Source organism: Culex pipiens, chromosome 2, assembly GCF_016801865.2.
Source record: "Culex pipiens pallens isolate TS chromosome 2, TS_CPP_V2, whole genome shotgun sequence".
Taxonomy (NCBI): Eukaryota; Metazoa; Arthropoda; class Insecta; order Diptera; family Culicidae; genus Culex; species Culex pipiens.
The window spans coordinates 44087359-44108510 of NC_068938.1; the positions used below are offsets into that span (position 1 = coordinate 44087359).

Genomic DNA, 21152 nt, shown 5'->3' on the forward strand with positions numbered 1-21152 from the left:
AACTTTTTCAATTTTTTGCATGTTTTTCACATTTTCTGATATAAAATGGAACCACATAAAACAAGTCAAACTTCCAACCCTAAAATTTTCCAAAATTTTAAAAGTTCTTCTTTCAAATGCTTTTTGAAGATCAAAAATTGGTTGAAAAATTGATTTTTGGCGATTTTTTAAATCGAAGCCCGTCTAGAGGCGGGGTTGGGTTGTAGAGGGTTAAAAAAAATTTCAGGGTTTTTGCCTTCCTCATCTCACTGAGGAAAGGCTATTAAATCACTCGAATAATGAACTTCTTAATTCGACCTCGTAGACCCACTTTCACGTATACCTATCGACTCAGAATCAAATTCTGAACATATGTCTGTGCGTGTGTCTGGATGTGAGACCGTACACCGAAAAATATGCACTCGATTATCTCTGGACTGGCTGAACCGATAGGACCGTTTTGGCCTCATTCGATCCGTCTTGGGGTCCCATGAGACCCTAGTTAATATTATGATGTTTAGAAAAGTACTTTATGCTAAAAAAACGATTTTAAGTTATGCTTAAAAAAAACGATTTTAACAAAAGTTCGGAAGATTGTTAAAAGGGTGGTTTTTGTAAGAAAACCTGCCATGCTATACATTTTCAGAAAGGTATTCAAAAGTCCTTTCCAAGAGCCTAGAACATCGAATCTGATAACCCTTTCAAAAGTTATGAGCATTAAGTGTTATTTATACAGTTTTTAGAGACCACACAGAAAAAAAATCATGGTAATATTACATCTGGGAAGGGGTACATCTTTTATGTCAGAAAAAAGGTGTAATTTTACCTCTGGAAATGTGTAATTTTACCACTTTTCTGATGTAATTTCACTTTTTCAGTCTAAATTGAGGCATTTTACCTACAACTTTGCCATTGTTGGAATGGAGATAGGGCATGTATTAAGATAGTACCCAAGCGTCGATGTAATATATGAGTGTGAGGAAGGCACCAACCACCTAAAGGTGGATTAAGTAACGTTTTTTTTTTTGTTGGATGTACCTAATTTTTTAAGAAACTCATAACCAAAAAACTGTGCCGAAGACACCAAATTGATCAGAAAAATACTTCATAAGATACAGTTTTTTAGATTTTGGAAAAACTAATGCGGCCAAAAATAGCTTCTTTGAGCAGCTTTGAGCCTTTTAGGTCTTTTTTCTTTAATTTTAATTTTAATCTCTAGTAACATTTTTAAACTTACAGGTTTTATGATGGTTCTGAAAACCCTCATACAGCTAAACAGGCTTTTATGGCCATCTTAAACCCTAAAATGTTACTAGGGATCATTAGTTTGTCCATATAATTTTCCATACAAATTTGACAGCTGTCCATACAAAAATGATATATGAAAATTCAAAAATCTGTAATCGATTTGGTGTCTTCGGCAAAGTTGTAGGTCTACAATGCCTATCTTTTTACTTGGACACTATTTTCATCGAAATATCTGAGATCTGCACAGTAAAAAATAATGTAAATTTGGAAGCTGTAATTTTGGAAGGTTGAATATTACCTCTTTTATGATGTAATTTTACCTCAATTTAGTGTGAAAAAGTGACTTTACACCAGAAAAGTGGTAAAATTACACATTTCCAGAGGTAAAATTACACCTTTTTTCTGACATAAAAGATGTACCCCTTCCCAGATGTAATATTACTATGTTTTTTTTCTGTGTGTATAACACAGTTCCTATTGAGAGGAAAAGTGCTGTTCCATCCAGACGCTGTAAACTCCATTCCTTGTGCCTTGTGCGCTATGTATCGCTAGAACCGCGGTGACAATTTTTTCGTGTCATTTTTCAAGCTCTTCCCAGCAGCTATTATTTGCCGCGCGGGGTCTTGTAAAGACAATTGTCTTTTTGCAGCGCTACTTTTGCGGTGTTCCCTTTGCTCTGATCTGGACAATGCGACTGGACTGCAGTGCAATACCGATCGGCTGGGCATTATTTACAAGCGAAGACACGAGGAAAGTATTTTGGGAAAGAGGTGCAAAGGAATATCCCAAGATCGATCACATGCTTGAAGAGCACGTGAAGCAACCGTTTTATACTCATACGGTTGCTGCTACCTCTGAACTTAAACCTAAGGCTGCCACCCTGAGAAGAACCCATGACTTTCCGCTTATGAGGCGAAACCCGTAACCATTCGGCCACAGGAGGTTGGCGAGATATTGCCATGCAAAGATTTAAAAACAGGAAAATTTATGTATTCTAAGTCTCATCCAAACAACCCACCATGTTCTAATATCTCAGCAACTAATGGTCCGATTTTCAATGTTAAAATATGAAACATTCGTGAAATTTTCCGATCTTTTCGAAAACAATGTTTTAATTTTTAAAATCAAGACTAACATTTCAAAAGGGACAAACATTCAATATTACGCCCAAATTGTAAAATGGCTTCTTTGGGCATACCGAAGGCACCGAAAAAGTTTCAGCTGGATTAAAAAATGCAAAAAAAAATCGAATGACTGAAGTTTCAGAGAATTGCTCCTTTATGACAAACTTTCATACAAATCAAAAATTAATATTCTCGAAAAAATTACGAATTTTAGAGAATTACTCAAAATCATCATTTTAAAAGGATAGTCTTTCAATGATTTGAATTTTCTCAAAGCCACGAAAAGCAATCAAGAAAAGCGTTAAAATTATGCACTCTAGCTGATTGCTTTCATGGAGACGCATGGTGCCGCAAAAGCTAATTACCACAACACTTGTCACGCATTGAATGCTCGCATCATCAATCATGACTGCAAAAATAAACATGTGCTCTGGATATAAGTTTGCTGATTTCTGCAAACCTGCCCCCTTTCGAGATTTGATAGTCATGGTACTCAGAATTACCAGCAGAAATCTACTCAAACTGCAACCAATTCTGTACGGTTGGTTGAAGTTGCTAGGATTTTGCTACATCAGTTATAACCGAAAAAGTCGAAAAATTGTGGTGATCCAATATGCAGCGCTGTATTTGGTGAATTCTATGCTGATTTCACTCGGTGGAATTGTATTCATGTTTACACAAATTGCTAGCGACGAGGGAAGCTTTGAGATGTTGGTGAATCCAACCAAGAGCAAAACCATCTTTGGCGTGGAAATTGCCGTTACAGTCGCGGTCATTGTGTACTTTATCTGTCTTCGAGTTTATAACTTCAGAAATCGGAAACGATACACCAAACTGCTAAACATGTTGGAAAGTTTGAGTGTTGAATTCAGAGTTAATTATGCGCGACTATTTTGGCTAAGTAACGGTGGACTCGGAATGCTGATTATTGTGCACAACTTGATACGGTGGCCGTTCTATTTGAAACTGTACAAAACCCGATCATCGACTTTGCTGGTGATTCACTTTACTGTGCAATCAATTACCGTTGTTGTGGCAGAGCTTGAAATTTTAGCAGTTTTGTGCTCTCTAAATCAGGTTTTAAAATCGTTAAAGTTAATACAGAACAAATTTTGCCTTGTTGAATTGCTGGAGGCTTATTCAAAATTCTACCAATGCTGCATGCTGGTGAACAGATATTATGGGTTTCCTTTTTTGTTGGCACTGAGCCACCAACTCATTTGGACGGTGATTTACTTTTACAAAACATTGATCGCAAACCACGGACTGACTGTGCAAACTATCATTTTGACGATAATTGACCCATTCTGGGGTGTATCGACTGCATTGATAGTTCTAATTATAACCTATTTCGATAGAATCATGAAACAGGTTTTTAATTTCAACCATCAACGTTCATCAAATAAGTAATTGAATTACATATTTTTTTCAGGCTAATGAAACGGTGCTGTGCACCAGAAACTACCACGACTATAACGTGGCCGATAACAGGACGACCAGACAAATCAACAAGTTTTTGCTTAAAAATCTACACCAAAAGAAGAAGTTTTCCGCGTATGGATTTTTCGATATCGACAACAGTGTTATTTATATGGTATTAAAACATGTGTTTGTGACTCTTACAGGATAATAACTTTTAATTTATTTTTTCAGATTTTCAGCTCAATAGTGACATACTTGGTAATCTTGGTGCAGTTTAAACAGCTGGAGACTGAACTTGATGGAACATAGATCAATTTGTTTTAAAAAAAGCTTGGAAAAATCATTATACTGATGTGCTTCAATGTGATTTAAATAAAAAAAAAATCTCATATTATATATCCTAATATATTGCTTTGCGATAAACATTTTCGTTGCATTTCCATATCGTCACCGTCGTGCTAACTTGTCGTACGTGCATTTTGGGCCAAATTGAGTTAAGAACGCCATTTTGTGCAGCTCACAATGCCTCGTCTTTTGACCTTTACAGATCCCCAAAATTCGATTTCAATCCTGAGATATTCAATGAAAACCAAAAAAGCTCCGAAAATTGTTGTCACATTTCATATGAAAGAAGCTACAATCTTGTCGTGCTATCTTGTCACTCCCTGAAATTTGATGTAAGTGTGACAACTGGCCAAAGGAATTTCAGGTCAGAACGCGTTTGACGCACGTACAAGTTAGACTACCGTAAACATTTGTAATTATAACTCGGGACTCCAGCAACCAACTTCAACCAAACTTCGGGACAATGCACAGAATGGTTAACCAAACAAAACGTGTTTGTTATTGTTTACATTGCGTGCTTTCGTTTTTGTTTATTCAAGGTCAAACATTAAAACGCGTTTTTCTCGGAACGTCAAAATGGCGGGTGCGACAAGATAGCACGACCACGTCGTTATGTTCATTTTAAGTCCTTGAAGAAAATACTTTAAATAAGTCCTTTTCACATATTCTTCTTTTCATGTTTCATAATATTTGATCTCCTGAGTGGTTTTATTTTTCCCCAGTTCCCATTTTAGTATTACTAGCTGCAAATCTTCAACACAAACGAACACTTTAAAATGTTTATCTCAAATAACACATCATTTAACTGACACTTGCTTCAATCAGTAAATGTATCTTCCAAATAGGATTGCAACTAACTGTTACCAAAGTTAAACCCCCGTTTACTTTCAATCGTTTGCCATCACGATGCACTTCGCCGAGTCTCAGCATCATTTGGTGCGAATTTTAACCATTCTCGGGTACCCGGTTCTTCGCGAGTTCAAATCCGATCACTCCAAGCGATGCTTTTTTGCGTACGCAATCTTCACCAAAATCATCTCGCTGGGAACGATATTTTTCCACTTTTGCGATCCGATCCTGTTTCCGCACAATAAGGCAACCCTTATTTTCTTCATTTGGTTCGCCGAAAGTGTGGTCAACCAGATCTGCATGACGGTGCTGACGCTCAACAACATCATAAAAGATAACTCACTGCGCAAGGTGTCCACCCTGCTGGAAGATCTTCAGTCGACCTTTGCCATCGATTGCTCCCAACTTCGCCGCACTTCCGACGTCGTCACGTTTTTCGTAATAATTCTTTACTTTTTTGTGTTCATACCAGTCGTCTTTCTGAGCAAAAATGCCTTCAGCGTACCTTCTTTGGTCATAAAAATCCTGTACACAATAGACGGCATAAGTTTCACGCTCTACGAAGTTTACCTACTGATGCTGCTTTGGTCCCTGGAAAAGCTCATAATCGCGATAAACTTTCGGATGATTTTCGCGTTTACCCTGGGAAAATCCCAACCGGTGGTTCCCCTGCTAACCGGACACAGTAAAGTGCTTCAGTGCGTTGAACTGATCAACCGATCGTTTGGGCTGTTTCTACTGTTGATGACGTTGGAGATGCTGTTCTTGCTGACGGGGAATTTGTACTGTCACGTGTTCGGGATATGGCCGGTGGTGGAAACGGAACGGGCCTACCTGACCACCATCAAGACACTCATCTGGATTGGGCCTCAGCTGGCACTGTGGCTGGCGGTGATTATCAAGTGCAGTCGCTTTTATTACTTGGTAAGTTGGGCGCTGGTGCTTCGAAGTTAAGGCGCCATCCAAAAATAAAGTAGCATTTTTTCGAGGATCGTTCAGCAGTTGTAAAATCGGTAAAATTATACCGAATTCGGTACAAAATTAAATGTTAAATTAAGCGATTTTTTTGGTGCCCACGACATTTCTGAAAAAAATACAGAGAGCTAAGTTGTTTACTTGTTTCTTAAATACATGATTGACGAAAAATTGCTTCTTTGGTCTTAGGGAACAACCTTGTCAAATTTTTTGCCAAAACAAAAAAAAAACGAATGAATTTCATTTCCGATTGATAAAGATTTGCTCTAACTAAAGAAACTCTCTTTTAAATTTCCCTATAGTGTAATGTTTGCCACGAAAACAAAACTTGTAAATTGATTTTTAGATCGCATAAACTCCAACATATAATCCTCCCAAATTTGATTCAACATGTTTAACAAAAATCCTCAAATTTCCCATGTTTTGATTATTTTTTCACTCAAAATTTATTTTAAGTTTGCCAACAAACGTTTTCTAAACGAAAACCGTCATCTGGGGCGAATCCACGCGCCACGAGGTTTCGGTTAGGAAATTCCCGGTTCTCTCCCGAGACCAACAGAATTTGTTAAATAGCATATTTTTAAATCTGACCTAAGTATCAAATTTTGTTTAAACTTTCGGGAGTCACGTGTTTTGGTTTTTTTTACAAGTTTGAAGTTTTTTTTAAATGGTCCAATAAACTAAATTTTCATTTTTTGCTATTTTTTACTCCAGAAGTGTTTAAAAGTACACGTACGCGACTGCCGAAGGGTGTAAGTGCATAGGGGAGAGTGGGGAGACTTTATCCCCGGGGACACTTGATCCCAAGCCTGAATCTCGTCAGCATGTGGGTAAAACAATTAGCTTTGTTCTAGAAAGTTGTGCGAAATTAATTAAAACTCATTGTAGAAAACAAAGAAAAAAATTAAAAAATGTTTAGATTGAGTTACACACCTTTTTCTAAAACGAGCTGCAAAAAACTTCTAAGAGATCTTTTTTCTTTGTTTTGATATGTATAGAAAACACTAAAAAAATATTTAAAAACCCGATTTAATCCCACCTGGGGTGAGAAAGGGCCTTTCTTACTAAAGAATATAAAAATGGTAGAACTTCTTTCAATTAATAACATCGACTTTGTTTATTTATAACGTCAGCACAAAAGAAAGTCTTATGATGAAAGCAAAGTATTATGATGATATTATGAGTATTATGAATGATATGATTTCCAAAAGAAATAAAAAACGCAATTTTCACCAAATGAATATTTTTAACCGTACAATATGTTTGTACGTTTCTAATCAAACAAGCGTTTATGACAAACGCGATCATAGCAAGCTTCCCAACAACGCACACCGCGGTTTTGGTTTTCTAGTTTCGGTACGAGCCCTTTTGTGTGGTGTTGGTGTTTTGGTTCATCGTACCAGCGCACCAAGACAAGCAAAACCGAGGTACAAGTGAACCGCGTGTGCCGCACGGTGCAGGGAAGCTAGCCATTCAGCTTCTACGAAAGTGACAGAGTCAGAGATAGCTATTTTTAACAACCGCACCACTACACACTCAATCGCGAGAACCTTAGGAAGAAAGCCATTGGAGTCGCCAGCATTGAACACTTTGAAAACGATATAAACGATGAAAAGCTTAGAAAGCTCTTATTGGAATCCAATGAACCCTGTTAAATAAACTTACGAAAATGAAGTCTACATTTAGGCGATTTTAGGAGCGCACGGGAAACAAATTGATTGTAGCCGGATGAATGTCCTATGTCACAAAGGTTTTTGCATAAACATTGGACAGTTATGCAAAAACCGACAGGGCAAAAGAAACCGAAAAGCTACGATATCTTACATATTGAAGGAAACATCGGTAGACAAGCTACTACAAAATGAGTATAAGTCGAGCCACAAAATATATGCGCCAGCATTCTCGCGCCAGTATTCGAAGCTCAACTTGACAACTTGTCGACTTGGTGACGAAGCGTCAAAAATCGATGCAGTGTGATTTTTTGTCGATTTTTCCGACTAAAATTCATGCTGAATTGACATATTTACGAAGATGGAAATGACGTCCTGCCTTAAAGTAAAACCTATACCCAAGTAACCACAAGCACTAAATTGAAGTATTTATTCAGTACTAAATCAGCACTCGAATGCTTTGAAGTAGTAAATAAGCTTTGCGAATGCCTCAAAGTACCAAAACTTTGCAGCATTACAACTAGCATTAAATCACCATTTACGACCTTGAAAATGTGCTTCAAAGCATTTGATGTTTATCAACAAAGTAACCCATCCATACGGGAAACATTTCAGCCAGTCACACTCTTATTGACTTTTATCCTTCTCCCGTTATACCACAGAGAACAGATGTACATCTAGGCTCGAACTTGTGTGTAAGCACTGCAGCACTAACAAAATGTGTTGCATACAATCTTGCATCAAATAAATTAGGGTGTAAAGGATACGCTTGGCGGTGCCACCGTCGCAGCTGAGATTACTTGACTTAACAATGTAGAATGGCTCAATAATTTCCTCAGAAAAATAATATTTTTCTCGTTTATAAACTAAATTTACTTCAGTACAATTTTAATTGACTGCAAATAATGCAAAAATGCATTAACATTAAAAAAACATAGCAGAAAACTTGTTTAAAAATTATTTTTTTGAACGATAGCTTAAAATAGTACTTTTCCACATGTTAACTCTGATTTCGTTTGGTTTACCTTCACAGCTGATTTTGTTATTTTCTTTCGCGCGTAAAATCGTACCCCTACGATGAAGGACAGTCAGACATTGGTCTGATGTCGTTCGTTCGGAATGTTTTGTGCAGTGAATGGATGGTCCAACGTTCTGCTTCTGTAGGTCATCGTGATTTTTGAAGTGGCGCTATCTAGGCGGATGATGCACACCCTAGCTCTTTTCAACGTATCTTGGTTTGAATTTTAACACACGTTTTTCGGTGCTTTTTGTTCAGTGATGTACATCTGTTCTCTGTGGTTATACTGTTCCAATAAGCGTGCGGGCTAAGGCGCATTTCCCCCAATGTGCAACAGTTTTATTTTTGCGTGAACTGGGTTCAATTCCCGCTGACTGAAGTGTTTTTTTGTTTATTTTTTTTTTGTGGAAAACTGCAGCCTGTAATTAAGCCATTTTTTTCAAAACATATGCCCATAGCACAAAGGACATTATCAAAAGTTCTCTGGTAAATTGAATGACTTTTCTCGCAAGCAAAAAGCTGCTTTCCGGAAGTCTGATACACTTTGTGAAATTTTGCCAAACGTGGACCGTTAGCCGTTAGCCAGTGCTTGTCGCAATTTGCTGAGTGATAATCGATAATTTCCGTCCAACGAAATGACAACGGAAACTCGAAACAGCAGAAAGAAAGTCTAAATTAATGTTCGATGCATCAACCACATCGATCAAAACTTTCAAAACAAACACCCATTTCAGTATACATCAGTTGGCTGGCGCGCATCCTGGAGATCGACGAGAAAAATGCAAGAATAACATCAAAGTGTCACACTCACACATGACACGCAACAGGAGAAAAAAAACAAAGGAGGCCCACCACCAAGTGTGTGGAGCAGCTAGCTGTCCTTTTTTTCCCCCAGCCTTGACGTCGATAAAGCAGTTTTTTTTGTTCGAGCTTTCGGTGAGGCATTAAATCGGCATCACTGTGCGCCACTTGAAATATTTCTCAAGGGAAAAGTGCTGATTTAATGTTTTGAAGCATTATTTGCTGGTATTAAATGCCAATATAATGCTGATTTAATGCCGCTATTTAGTGCCTCGCGGTTACTTGGGTACCTTTCTTTAGTAAGAAAGGCAAAAAGTAAATCGTTCTAAAAATTGATCGGGATTGCCGATCGATGTCGAATTTGTTTCAGATGCTCACTCATGGTCTGTACTATGAATGTAGCAAGAAATTTCGAATAAAATTAGAAATGAAAACCCAAGTAACCGCGAGGCACTAAATAGCGGCATTAAATCAGCATTATATTGGCATTTAATACCAGCAAATAATGCTTCAAAACATTAAATCAGCACTTTTCCCTTGAGAAATATTTCAAGTGGCGCACAGTGATGCCGATTTAATGCCTCACCGAAAGCTCGAACAAAAAAAACTGCTTTATCGACGTCAAGTCTGGGGGAAAAAAAAAGGACAGCTATTTGCTCCACACACTTGGTGGTGGGCCTCCTTTGTTTTTTTCTCCTGTTGCGTGTCATGTGTGATGTGACACTTTGATGTTATTCTTGCATTTTTCTCGTCGATCTCCAGGATGCGCGCCAGCCAACTGATGTATTCGGAATTGAGTGTTTGTTTTGAAAGTTTTAATCGATGTGGTTGATGCATCGAACATTAATGAAGACTTTCTTTCTGCTGTTTCGAGATTCTGGTTCAAAAACCCGTTGTCATTTCGTTGGACGGAAATTATTTACGAGTCACTCAGCAAATTGCGGCCAGCCAGTAAGTGCAGTGCAATCAATAACGGAAAGCTTGAGGTTAATAGGGACAAGTACTCGCTAACGGCTAACGGGAACTATTTTTCCGAGGAGTGCTTGGTCCACGGTTGGCAAAATTTCACAAAGTGTATCAGACTTCCGGAAAGCAGCTTTTTGCTTGCGAGAAAAGTCATTCAATTTACCAGAGAACTTTTGATAATGTCCTTTGTGATATGGGCATATGTTTTGAAAAATTTGGCTTCATTACAGGCTGCAGTTTTCCACAAAAAAAAAAAACAAAGCAAAAAAAAAACACTTCAGTCAGCGGAAATTGAACCCAGTTTACGCAAAAATAAAACTGTTACATACTGGAGGAAATGCGCCTTAGCCCGCACGCTTATTGGGACGGTATGACGGGAGAAGGATAAAAGTCAATAAGAGCGTGCCTGGCTGAAATGTTTCCCGTATCGATGGGTTACTTTGTTGATAAACATCAAATGCTTTGAAGCACATTTTCAAGGTCGTAAATGGTGATTTAATGCCAGTTGTAATGCTGCAAAGTTTTGGTACTTTGAGGCATTCGAAAAGCTTATTTACTACTTCAAAACATTCCAGTGCTGATTTAGTACTGAATTAATACTTCAATTAAGTGCTTGTGGTTACTTGGGAAATGTTGGCGAAGGTCACCAGGTGGGCTTTTACCTTTTTTTAGGGATTTTTTTTCTTATGGTAGGTCAATCAAACGGCTCTAACTCCAGAACCATATTATGAATCTGGATGAAAATTTGGGAGGTTGTAGGGCTCGAAAAATGCAATTTTTGAGATAAATAAAAGATAAGAAAATGAAAAAAATTGACCTTATTTTCATTTGAAAACTGTGTATTTTGTTGAAAAGTCTGGCCGCATCCGAAAACAGCTGGATATTTCGAAATTTGCGCGGCAACTCGCCCAGGTTCAGCACACTAGCTTTCATCTGCATTTAGAAGAATCGAAATCGGATATATGGGAGCTGAGAATGGCGCGACACAAAATTTTGCAAAATTTTACCACGTACGAACATCACTCGACCTCCACGGAATTTATTTTCTCAAAATTCGAGGGTTGGAGATAGATGAGTTCTGTCAAGGTGAATCGATAGAGCGTCAAAAATCGATGCAGTGTGATTTTTTGACGATTTTTCCGATTAAAATTCATGCTGAATCGACATATTTACGAAGATGGAAATGACGTCCTGCCTTAAAGTAAAACCTATACCTTTCTTTAGTAAGAAAGGCAAAAAATATTTTTTATACATGAATTGTTTGATAAACTTATCAACTCCAAAACCCTTACGCCTTTGATGTTAAATTTATCGTCATACTATTTTTACAATCAATTGTTTAAAAAAGTGTGCTTAGGGAGACTTGATCCCTGCATTTTTACAGTCACTGGAATCAGCCTCAAGATTATTCAATTGGGCTGGGTTTTCATACATAGTTTTCTTTAGTATAGTTGTACATAACTTACTGCAGTTTGAACCTTTTTTCAAAAGTTTTGTAAACAAAAATTTCCAGCTTTTGTAAACATGCTTAATTTTGGTCTAAAAAATAATATTTTAAGTTTTTAAATATTTTACATACTAAGCTTGTTATATTTTGAACACAAACGTACAGGTTTTATGTGAAATTGCTGTAACTTATAGAAAATTAAAAGTTTGGATGAATAAGAAACATTTTGCTTAAGATTTCTTCAAAATGTTGAAAGGGGGATCAAGTTACCCCTAACATTTTAAAAATGCCGTTTTAAAATATTTTTTTAAAACGCTTGGCAAGATTCGAAGAGTTCATCTGATGAAATACCCTTATTAGCCAAACATAGATGAATGTTTAAGCTTTCAATTCATGCAAAAAGTTTATAATTTTGTGAGAAATTGACAGAGTTATGTGCGATACAAAAAAAAGGATCAAATCTCCCCACTCTTCCCTACATTTATTAAATATACGGGGGTCGTTAAAGTTTTGAAAGTAAATTTTGATTTTAAATTTTGAGTTTTTACAATTTGAGAAGATATTTTTTTTCAAACAGCGGCAAAAAAAGATCGTGTAAATTATAAGAAGAGCAATTCTTCCGGGAACCAGAAATTATCAACATAATTTTATATGTTTATTTTGCTGAAATTTTGTCAGTATTTTTTCTTTGACAATAAAAAGCATTGATGCAAATCATTAGTTTATGTTTATATAAATCTATACACAATTTTCACCACTGCCCAGACAAAAATGCAATAAAAAGGTTAAACAAATTAGTAATTTGAAAACAGTATTTTTTACCCGATTTTAAATCATCGGCATAGTTATAGTTCTTGATGAGAATTCTAGAAATAAAAGTAAAAGTGTAAAAAAAATGATAAATTAACTTTTTTAACACTCAAACGAGTTTGCCCAAAATATTATTTTTTTAATGTTTTTTTATTATTGAAAATGTCATCTTTTGAGTTGTACCACGAGATGGTGGAACAATACTTAGCAGCGCTGCGATTTTTTTAACACAAATCGTATTTTTTTTCGAAAACATCAAAACTAAAGTCAAACATTGATTTTCGCATGATTTGTCAGATGAAGAATCAAATTTAAAACTAACAAGAACTCAATTTTTGTGTGTATGTTTTATACATCTGATAGTGATTGCTTGCATTAAAAATTACTTTTTTGCAATTCCGTCGTGAAACTACTTACTTTTCCTGTCATTCTTGAACGACGAAATAGCCTACTTTTCTGTACAAAAAATAACAGAATCGAATAGCAACACTTTTAAAAATAAATGCTGAAAAGTTCTACTTTTCAGCACTGAAATGGGTGCTGAAAAGTTGTCAACATTTTTTTGGTTTAAACGATTTATTGACAAAATACATGAAAATTTGACTTAAAATTTCACTCAATGGGTTTTTTTCGGAATTGCAAAAAATGTTGTATGGAACTCGTTGCAAAACTTGATTTTTTCAGCACTCTTCGTATTTATCCAACTCGGTGAACCTCGTTGGATAAACGTACGACTTGTGCTGAAAAGATCCTCTTTTTGCAACTTGTTGCATAAACTACTATTGTTCACGGTTGACCAATTCTGAAAATTTTATAAATTTATGAATTAAGCTTTTGATCATTTTTTGAAAATGAACACAATACGATTTCGTTTTAAAAGTATCATTTTACCGTTGACATATGTCTGCACAACTTTATCAAAATATCATAAAATACAAACATTTAAGACATTAAAAAAACTAAAAGCTGTTCTTCAATGACGAGTTTCAAGCACAACAATGTAATTAGTGCGTCCATCCCGGGAATTCCCGGGACAAAAATCCCGGGATTTGTTTAGACCGGGAATTCCCGAATCCCGGGAATTTTCATAATTTGTCCCGGAAATTTCCGAACTTGAACAAAACAAAACAAATTTTGGTCTGGAAATTCAGATTTGGTTGTAGAAATAGATGAACAGTTGAATACATAGTAATCGATACAAATTTAAAGCATTAAAATTTGTATTCGGCATATATCAGCTTTAATTTGGCCTTTTAGGGAACATTGTTTAAGATTTAGTTAATTTTTATTTAATTTTATGTTCTATTTTAAAAACTGGGTATTATATAAATATTTAGGATTTTAAATTTGAAAAAAAAAATATCATCTTAAAATATTTTTCATCAAACACAAAATCACAACAAATGTAACAAATTAGTACAGCTATTTAAGTCAATTTTTTGCATCGTGTTTTGAATAACTTCGGTGAAAACAGGAACAGAACAAAACAATTAGTACACCGATTTCCCAATTTATTGCTCTGAAATCTCCTGTACCTGTTCAGCCTGTAGTCCTGATTTTCCTCAGTTGGCGGTAGTAACTTAAAGACAATTAGTAAAATATGTTTTATTTAAAATTAGACATTCAAAACTTATCTGAAATTCGACATTGACTGGTATCATTTTATTTCTAGAGTTTTTTTTTAAAAGGTCCTATAAATATATGAAAGACAATTGATTATCGGATCATTAAAAAAATTATCGGTACACATCGCATGGGATCACTTGGCCGCATATGATAAATTTATTCAAAAGTAACGCGAATCTGGGCGCGGTTTAACCCTATGGGCTCATATGTGCGTGGAATAGCAAATGGTTCCAATACCCTAAATGGATAAAAATACTGCAATCTGATTGATAAAATGACTCGACAAAGGATTTGTTAGAGCGCCTTGAGATAGGACACGAGAGAAATGGATGGGCATACACGGAAGTAGAGTCAAGATTACAGGACACTCTCAAAATACGAACGACGAATTATCGAAAGATATCTGCTCGTAAACCTTCCATGCTACAAAAACTGTGTATGGGTAAGAGGTGGGCCATCCAAGGATAAAAAAAAAAAAAAAAGGTTGTCGCTTCTCGTTTTTTTAGACATTTAAAAAAAATCAGGATTTTCTAGTTATGGCATATAACAAAATATATAAAAGAAAAATATATTTATGAAACGCTTATTTAATTTGAATCACATTAAAATTGAAATTCTATCTCTCCCGCCTTATCCACTGAGCTTCTATCGGATGGTGAAGTAAAACGTCGGTCCCGGTTTCTCCTGTCTCGTCAGAGGCGCTGGAGCAGAAATCCCACGTTAGAGGAAGGCCATGCCCCGGGGGGCGTAGTGCCAATAGTTTCGTTTTTCGTTTCGTAAAATTGAAATTTGTAGTTTTTTTTTCAAATCCAAAACATAGCAAAGAACACAAAAAACGATTAATTTAATTTCTTTTAAGTTATTTAAAAACTGTCGTTCATGTTAAGATTGAAGTGTACATTGTCACCAATAATTATTATTGAGCTAATTTTGTGATTTTAAGTTTGAAAACATATCAAATATTATGAAAACATAATATGACTGCTAAAAAAATTTCCGGATCCCTGGAATTTCCCGGGATTTCAAAAATATTTTTCCCGTTTCCCAGGAAATTCAAAACCCGGGAAAATTGGACGCCCTAAATCTAATTCCCACTTTTTTCTCAAATGGTCATAACTTGGAAACAAATTGAAAAAAAAAACTATTTTTTTTAAGGAATTTGGAACTAAATCTTATGGTGTCATCAGATCCTTATGTTAAAACATTTCGATTTTTGAAACAATGGCGAAAATAGCTAAACTTTGGGGCAGTGCCAAAAAAGAAGAGGCAGATCGATTTTTCAGTATAAACAGCTAGCGCCAAATTTCAGTATGATCAGAAATTTCAATATTGAATTTGAATTAGGGTGAAACGACTCCAATATAATTTTCACGTCTAGACAAATTTATACGGGCTCTTTTGATTATCAATGCACTGCCCAGGTTCGCATAAATGTCCCATATGCAAAAACAGCAAGCTGAGAAAAAAAGCATTTGAAGTTTGTCCCACACATAAGCCTAGGGAGCGTTCTTTTATTATGTAACGCAGTTAGGGGGAATAGGGGGTGTCCACGGGTGTCGGTGTCTGTTACGAAAATTGGGTGAGGGGGGGTGTGCTGAAAAATTCTGATACGTAACGCAAAATTTTCAATCAAGCATTCATAAAAAAATGCAAAAATACCTTACGTTACGCGTTACTCATCTGTTACGATTTGTTACGAAAGGGGGGAGGGGGGTCAAAAATTCCAAATTTTGCGTTACGTAATAAAAGAACGCTCTCCTACGTGTTAAGTTTTCGCGAAAAACTGGATTTCCTCCTGATTTCTAGAACAAAGTACTAGATGCTTTTCTGAAAGAGCACACGATTTTTAACCAAACTGCATCAATAACTCAAAAACTATGAAAATGCATATGGAACATTTGTGCGATCAGGGGCAGTGAAGTTGACATGTTCACAGTTCGATGCCTCAGTGGGATTCCTATCTAGTTAAGAGCTAGAGTCTAGAGAGCACAGAGGAATCGAGTTGCTGAAATAATAAGGACAGCGGTGGTCACGCTGTTTCGTCTTCAAAGCATAACTTTTTCAAATTCAAATTCGGTTTTATTGGTGCATAATCAGATACAATAAGTTCTTTTGAGGTACAAAACAGAGTTTTGGAGTTCCTTTCAGCTGTGTGTTACATCATAATCCATTTTGGAACAGTTATTGCTTGTAAATAAAGGTGTTGCCAAGAGTAAGAAAAATTAAGAAAAGCATAACTTTTTCATAGTTAATCGAACTGTTTATTTATTGAGCTAAAGTTGGACCAATTGAATAAAATGCTCGTGGTGTAATTAATTATCACCGTTTCAAATACCTGTCAGGTGTGGTCATAATTAATCAATTTAAGCTCCACCGTGATGTTGTTATCGTTTTATTATTATTGTGGAGCTAGTTTCATTTAGAACCATGACAGGTGAAGATTCTTTGCGATCCATTTTACGCTTGAATAACCTATTTGCCTTTACCGCGATACGGCTCGATCCACAAGTGAATCAATATGAAACTTCTGGAACTATGTCCACTTTTGCAACACTCAATCTTGTTTTGTACGGTAGCATATATTCTGTATATTTATGGCAACTTACGAAAAATGTTGAAACTGATTTTGCGCGTTACGGTATTGTGCCTATTTTTATGAGAATGCTCACTTTTCAAATAGTTTTATTTCAATACTTTTTGAAAATAATGAACAACTTCATACGGCGTAACAATATGGTCAAACTGCTAAACGTGCTAAAGTCGTTGCAAACGAGAACTATCATTTATGGAGGATTTTTGGATTTCAAACAAGTTCAGTCAATGTCAAAGCGATGGCTTATTATATGCTCAGTTTTGAATTGCTGTGTTTTTGTTTGCACGACGTTTATATATGTAATTACTGGAAGCATCCTAAACCCTTTCAACGCAACAATTCACACGTTGTTCATGGTAGTTACATTTTCCAACGACATATACCTTATACTATTCAACACTCTCGTATACATGCTAAGGAAAAACATATCAGAAATTAAAGTTCTAATGATGGAAGCGAAACGCGAAGACTGGTATCCCATTAGCCGCTTGCACCAGGAATCTGTTGCACTGTACCCTCTGTTGATTAAATGCTTTTCCCTTCCATTGATATCGTATGTGGTACAAATGCTCGTTTCGGGTACACTTCAATTGTTTGAAATTTTCCAATACGCTTACGGGTTGCAAGAGAACGACACGCTGACAATCATCGCAGAAGTTAGCATGTCAGTGCTCTCCATTGCACCGTGGATCGCTAAACTTTGCGTGACAATTTTGCATACCGGGAGGGCAGCCAAAGAGGTAAGATGCCGCTATTTTATTAGATTACTTTTACGTTTATAATTGTTGAAATTAAGGTACATTATTTAATTGCAATTTGATTAAAAACCACACAGATAATTAAAAGAAAACTTGTTTCTCATGCCAGAAAGCACCCACACTTGAAACACGATGGCCAACAGTGATCCTTTGAGAACAATTTTGGCAGTGACAAATTTGCTCGCAATTACATTGGTCCACTTCGATAAAAGAACTGCGAAATTTCGTCGCACTAAAAATCGTCATTTGATTGTTTTCATTAATGTAACTTTTATAACAATTTTGTCAATCTTTTACCAGTGGTATGTACTGAGCACTTTCAAAAGCGACTTTGAGCTGAACGGAGTCATTGTCAGCTTGCTAGGTATATTGGATGGTGAATCTGTAGTCGCTTGGATCTACGTTATGTTTCTAAATACGATTCTAAAATCAAAGTATGTATTACTGTCATTGAACAAGATATTTGTCATTCAAAGAAAGATAAAATCAAATCCTGTGAGCGAAATTAAACGCACTAGAATAGTTTTGCTTGTACAATTGCAGATATTTTTGAGTGTATTTTACAATTTTGTATTTATAACTGGCTCGCAAATCTACTCATCGAATTGGACGCGAAAATGGGTTTTCATCGGAATTGATCTGACTTTTGCCACTTTTGGTGTGCTAGGCGATCTGTTCATAATTATGTTTAACACGTTCCTAATTACGATACGCACAAATCTTCAAGTCATTAATGAACGGTTAAAAAAGTGCTCCACACAAGCAGACGACTTGACACTTTTGATGGAGTCGTACTTTGACACGGTGTCCTTGGTTCACTCACTGGGAAAGGCTTTTTCGGTTCCCGTTTTGTTTGCAATATTTACCACATTTTTCGAAGGTACCTTTCAATTGTACCAGATTTTTGCAATGGTAACGACCTCAAATTACATGGAGCTGGGTGCTCTCATCAAGGAAGTGGCCAGCAGCTTTGGTGTTTGGATGTAGCTGCAGATGCTCAAGCTTTGCTTTACCGTGAAATTGGCCAGTAGCGTTAGTGATGAGGTAATCTTGGCAAATTGAAATTCATAAAAATATGAGAAAAAAACCCCGACTGAACATTTCTTGAAACTATTTTTTTTATTTTTTTCTCATAATAACAGGCCAACGAGACCGCACTCTGCACGAGACACTTTGACGATTACAGCATGCAAAACACCAAAGTGACGAGGCAAATCAACAAGTTTCTGCTGAAGAATCTGCACCAGAAGAAGAAGTTTTCCGCGTACGGATTCTTCGACATTGACAACAGTGTGATTTACACGGTACTTCTTTTGGTGGGGTTTTGATAGATTTGATCTTATGACCGTTTTTACAGGTTTTTAGCTCGATAGTTACTTACTTGGTGATACTGATTCAGTTCAAGCAGCTGGAAAATGATTTAACGAATAAGAATGGAGGTGGTAACGACACGAGTGCAACATGAATTTTAAATGTTTTAAATGAAAATGCAACACTCTATTGGTAATATAAAATTTGTTTTAAAATTTCATGCACTCTAAAATAAATGTTTCAACCAGGTCTCTAGATAAAAATGGGCAATTTCTCATTATTACAATTTTAAGAGCATTACAAATTGATTTGGCATCTTCAGAAAAAAAATATATGAACGGTTTCTAAACAGAAGTTTCAGTTAATAATCTATGTTTATAATATTTTTTTTTCACCGCGATTGATCGATTTTGACAAATTTATCGACTTTTATTTCTTTATTGTCAATAACGCCGAAAATATCATTGACCCACGAACTCCAAAAACAGATTTGGATTTTTCCAGCATGATTCTAAAAGTTTTAAAAATTAAGTTTTTCTCGAGTTCAGATGTTACTTTGAACAAATTTTGTCCTAAGATAATATTATACTTCCTGTTTTATATTTCTTAAATCATTAAACATGTTTAATTTTGAGTTCTCCTTTAATCGATTTAAGCATTTTTTTTTGTTTTTTTTTTTATCCAAAAACAATGTTTTGTCATAGTTGATAAGAATCATACGAAAAAAGTACAGACTTATGATACAAAAAAATGCGAATCAAAAAGCCATAAAGCCGAAATAATTATTTGTTCAAAATGTTCTTCTGTCAAAGTCTTGTGAAGAACTAAATTTTATAAAAAAAAAGATTTTATGGAGATTTTTAGATCCTGGGTTTCGTGGTTGGTAAGAAAAAGGTTTTGTTGGAGTTGTTTTGAAACGATTTCTAGAAACATTGTATTTAAATGGTAGAAACGGAGGACAATATTTTTATATGGATTAGACGATAGTTTTTACAAAATAGGTATCAAATAATCGGGAATTTTTAATTTTTCGATAGTAAATATATATTTTTACAAAACTATGCAGTTTCGAAAAAATACTCAAAATACTCAATATTACAGTTTTTTTATATTGTAAAAAAAAACTGTAATATCAAGTGTTCGGAAAATTTTCATACTGTTCGAAAGAAGTCATGGCAATACACAAAATTTTAGTTGTTCTAATATGGGTATCATGGGTAGCATATGGGATCGGAAATTTCTCATACATTTTGAATGCAACAATATTTTTTTTTTGACAAAAAAAACTAAAATTTTACAAAACTACGTTTTTAGTTTTTTTTGCGAAAAAAATATTCAAAAATACATAGTTTTGTAATTTTTTTTAGTATTTTCAAAAAAAGTATTATTGTTTGCGAATGGTATGAAAAAAAATAACGATCAGTTGATACCCATATTTTATACAAACAAAAATTTTCAGTATTTTCGAAAATACGAAAAATTTGTGAAATTTTGAGTACTCTAAAAAAAATATTACTTTCGAATTCTATGAAAAACTTCCGATCAATTGACATCTTTATTAGAGCAACTAAAATTTTGATTTTTTTTAAATTACAGTCCAGACTTGATTATCCAAAGGCCTTGAAAAAATCAAATCCTAGGATAATCGAATCACGAAAAAAAAGTGTTTCGTTGTCTTATACTGTAAAGTGATTAAGAATTTTTAAATTCAAAATGGCGACGATGAGATATTGAAAAAATGCATTTACTCAAATTTGACTAAAATAAGGTCACAGATATCGAATTTGATGTAACAACTCACTGAGAATTTTGGCTTGAGCCTCGAGTCGATCTGGCTCGAGATCGAGCCTGAATCGAGTCGAGGCTCGAGTCAAAATTCTCAGTGGGAAGAAAGACAATAAAAACCGAAAAAAAAGATTTTTTGTCCATGATTTGATTATCCGAGGTCCACTTTCGATTAATCGAAAAATCGTATAAACGAGGATGGACTGTACAAAGTTTTGTGAAAATTTTGAGTATTTTAAAAATATGAATTATTACCGAAAAATTCGTGATCATGTGTTACCCACATAGTAAAAAAATTGAGTACTTTTTCGAAAATATTTGGTTTTGTGAAAATTTAGAGTATTTAAAAAATACATATGGGTAATTCTCCGCCAACTCACACAGCAGTTGCCCCAACCCCTCTTCGATTTGCGTGAAACTTTGTC

The 21152-nt window shown here is 35.4% G+C and overlaps 1 protein-coding gene across 1 annotated transcript; it reads left to right on the forward strand.

The window, feature by feature from the left end:
• The first annotated feature begins 5024 nt into the window (after positions 1-5024).
• On the forward strand, positions 5025-19185 carry LOC120424355 (gustatory and pheromone receptor 39a-like). Its single transcript, XM_039588452.1, has 3 exons — positions 5025-5891; positions 18774-18935; positions 18989-19185. Exons 1-3 carry the CDS (start codon positions 5025-5027, stop codon positions 19094-19096), a joined length of 1137 nt encoding a protein of 378 aa, XP_039444386.1. The 3' UTR covers positions 19097-19185.
• Positions 19186-21152: the final 1967 nt, after the last annotated feature.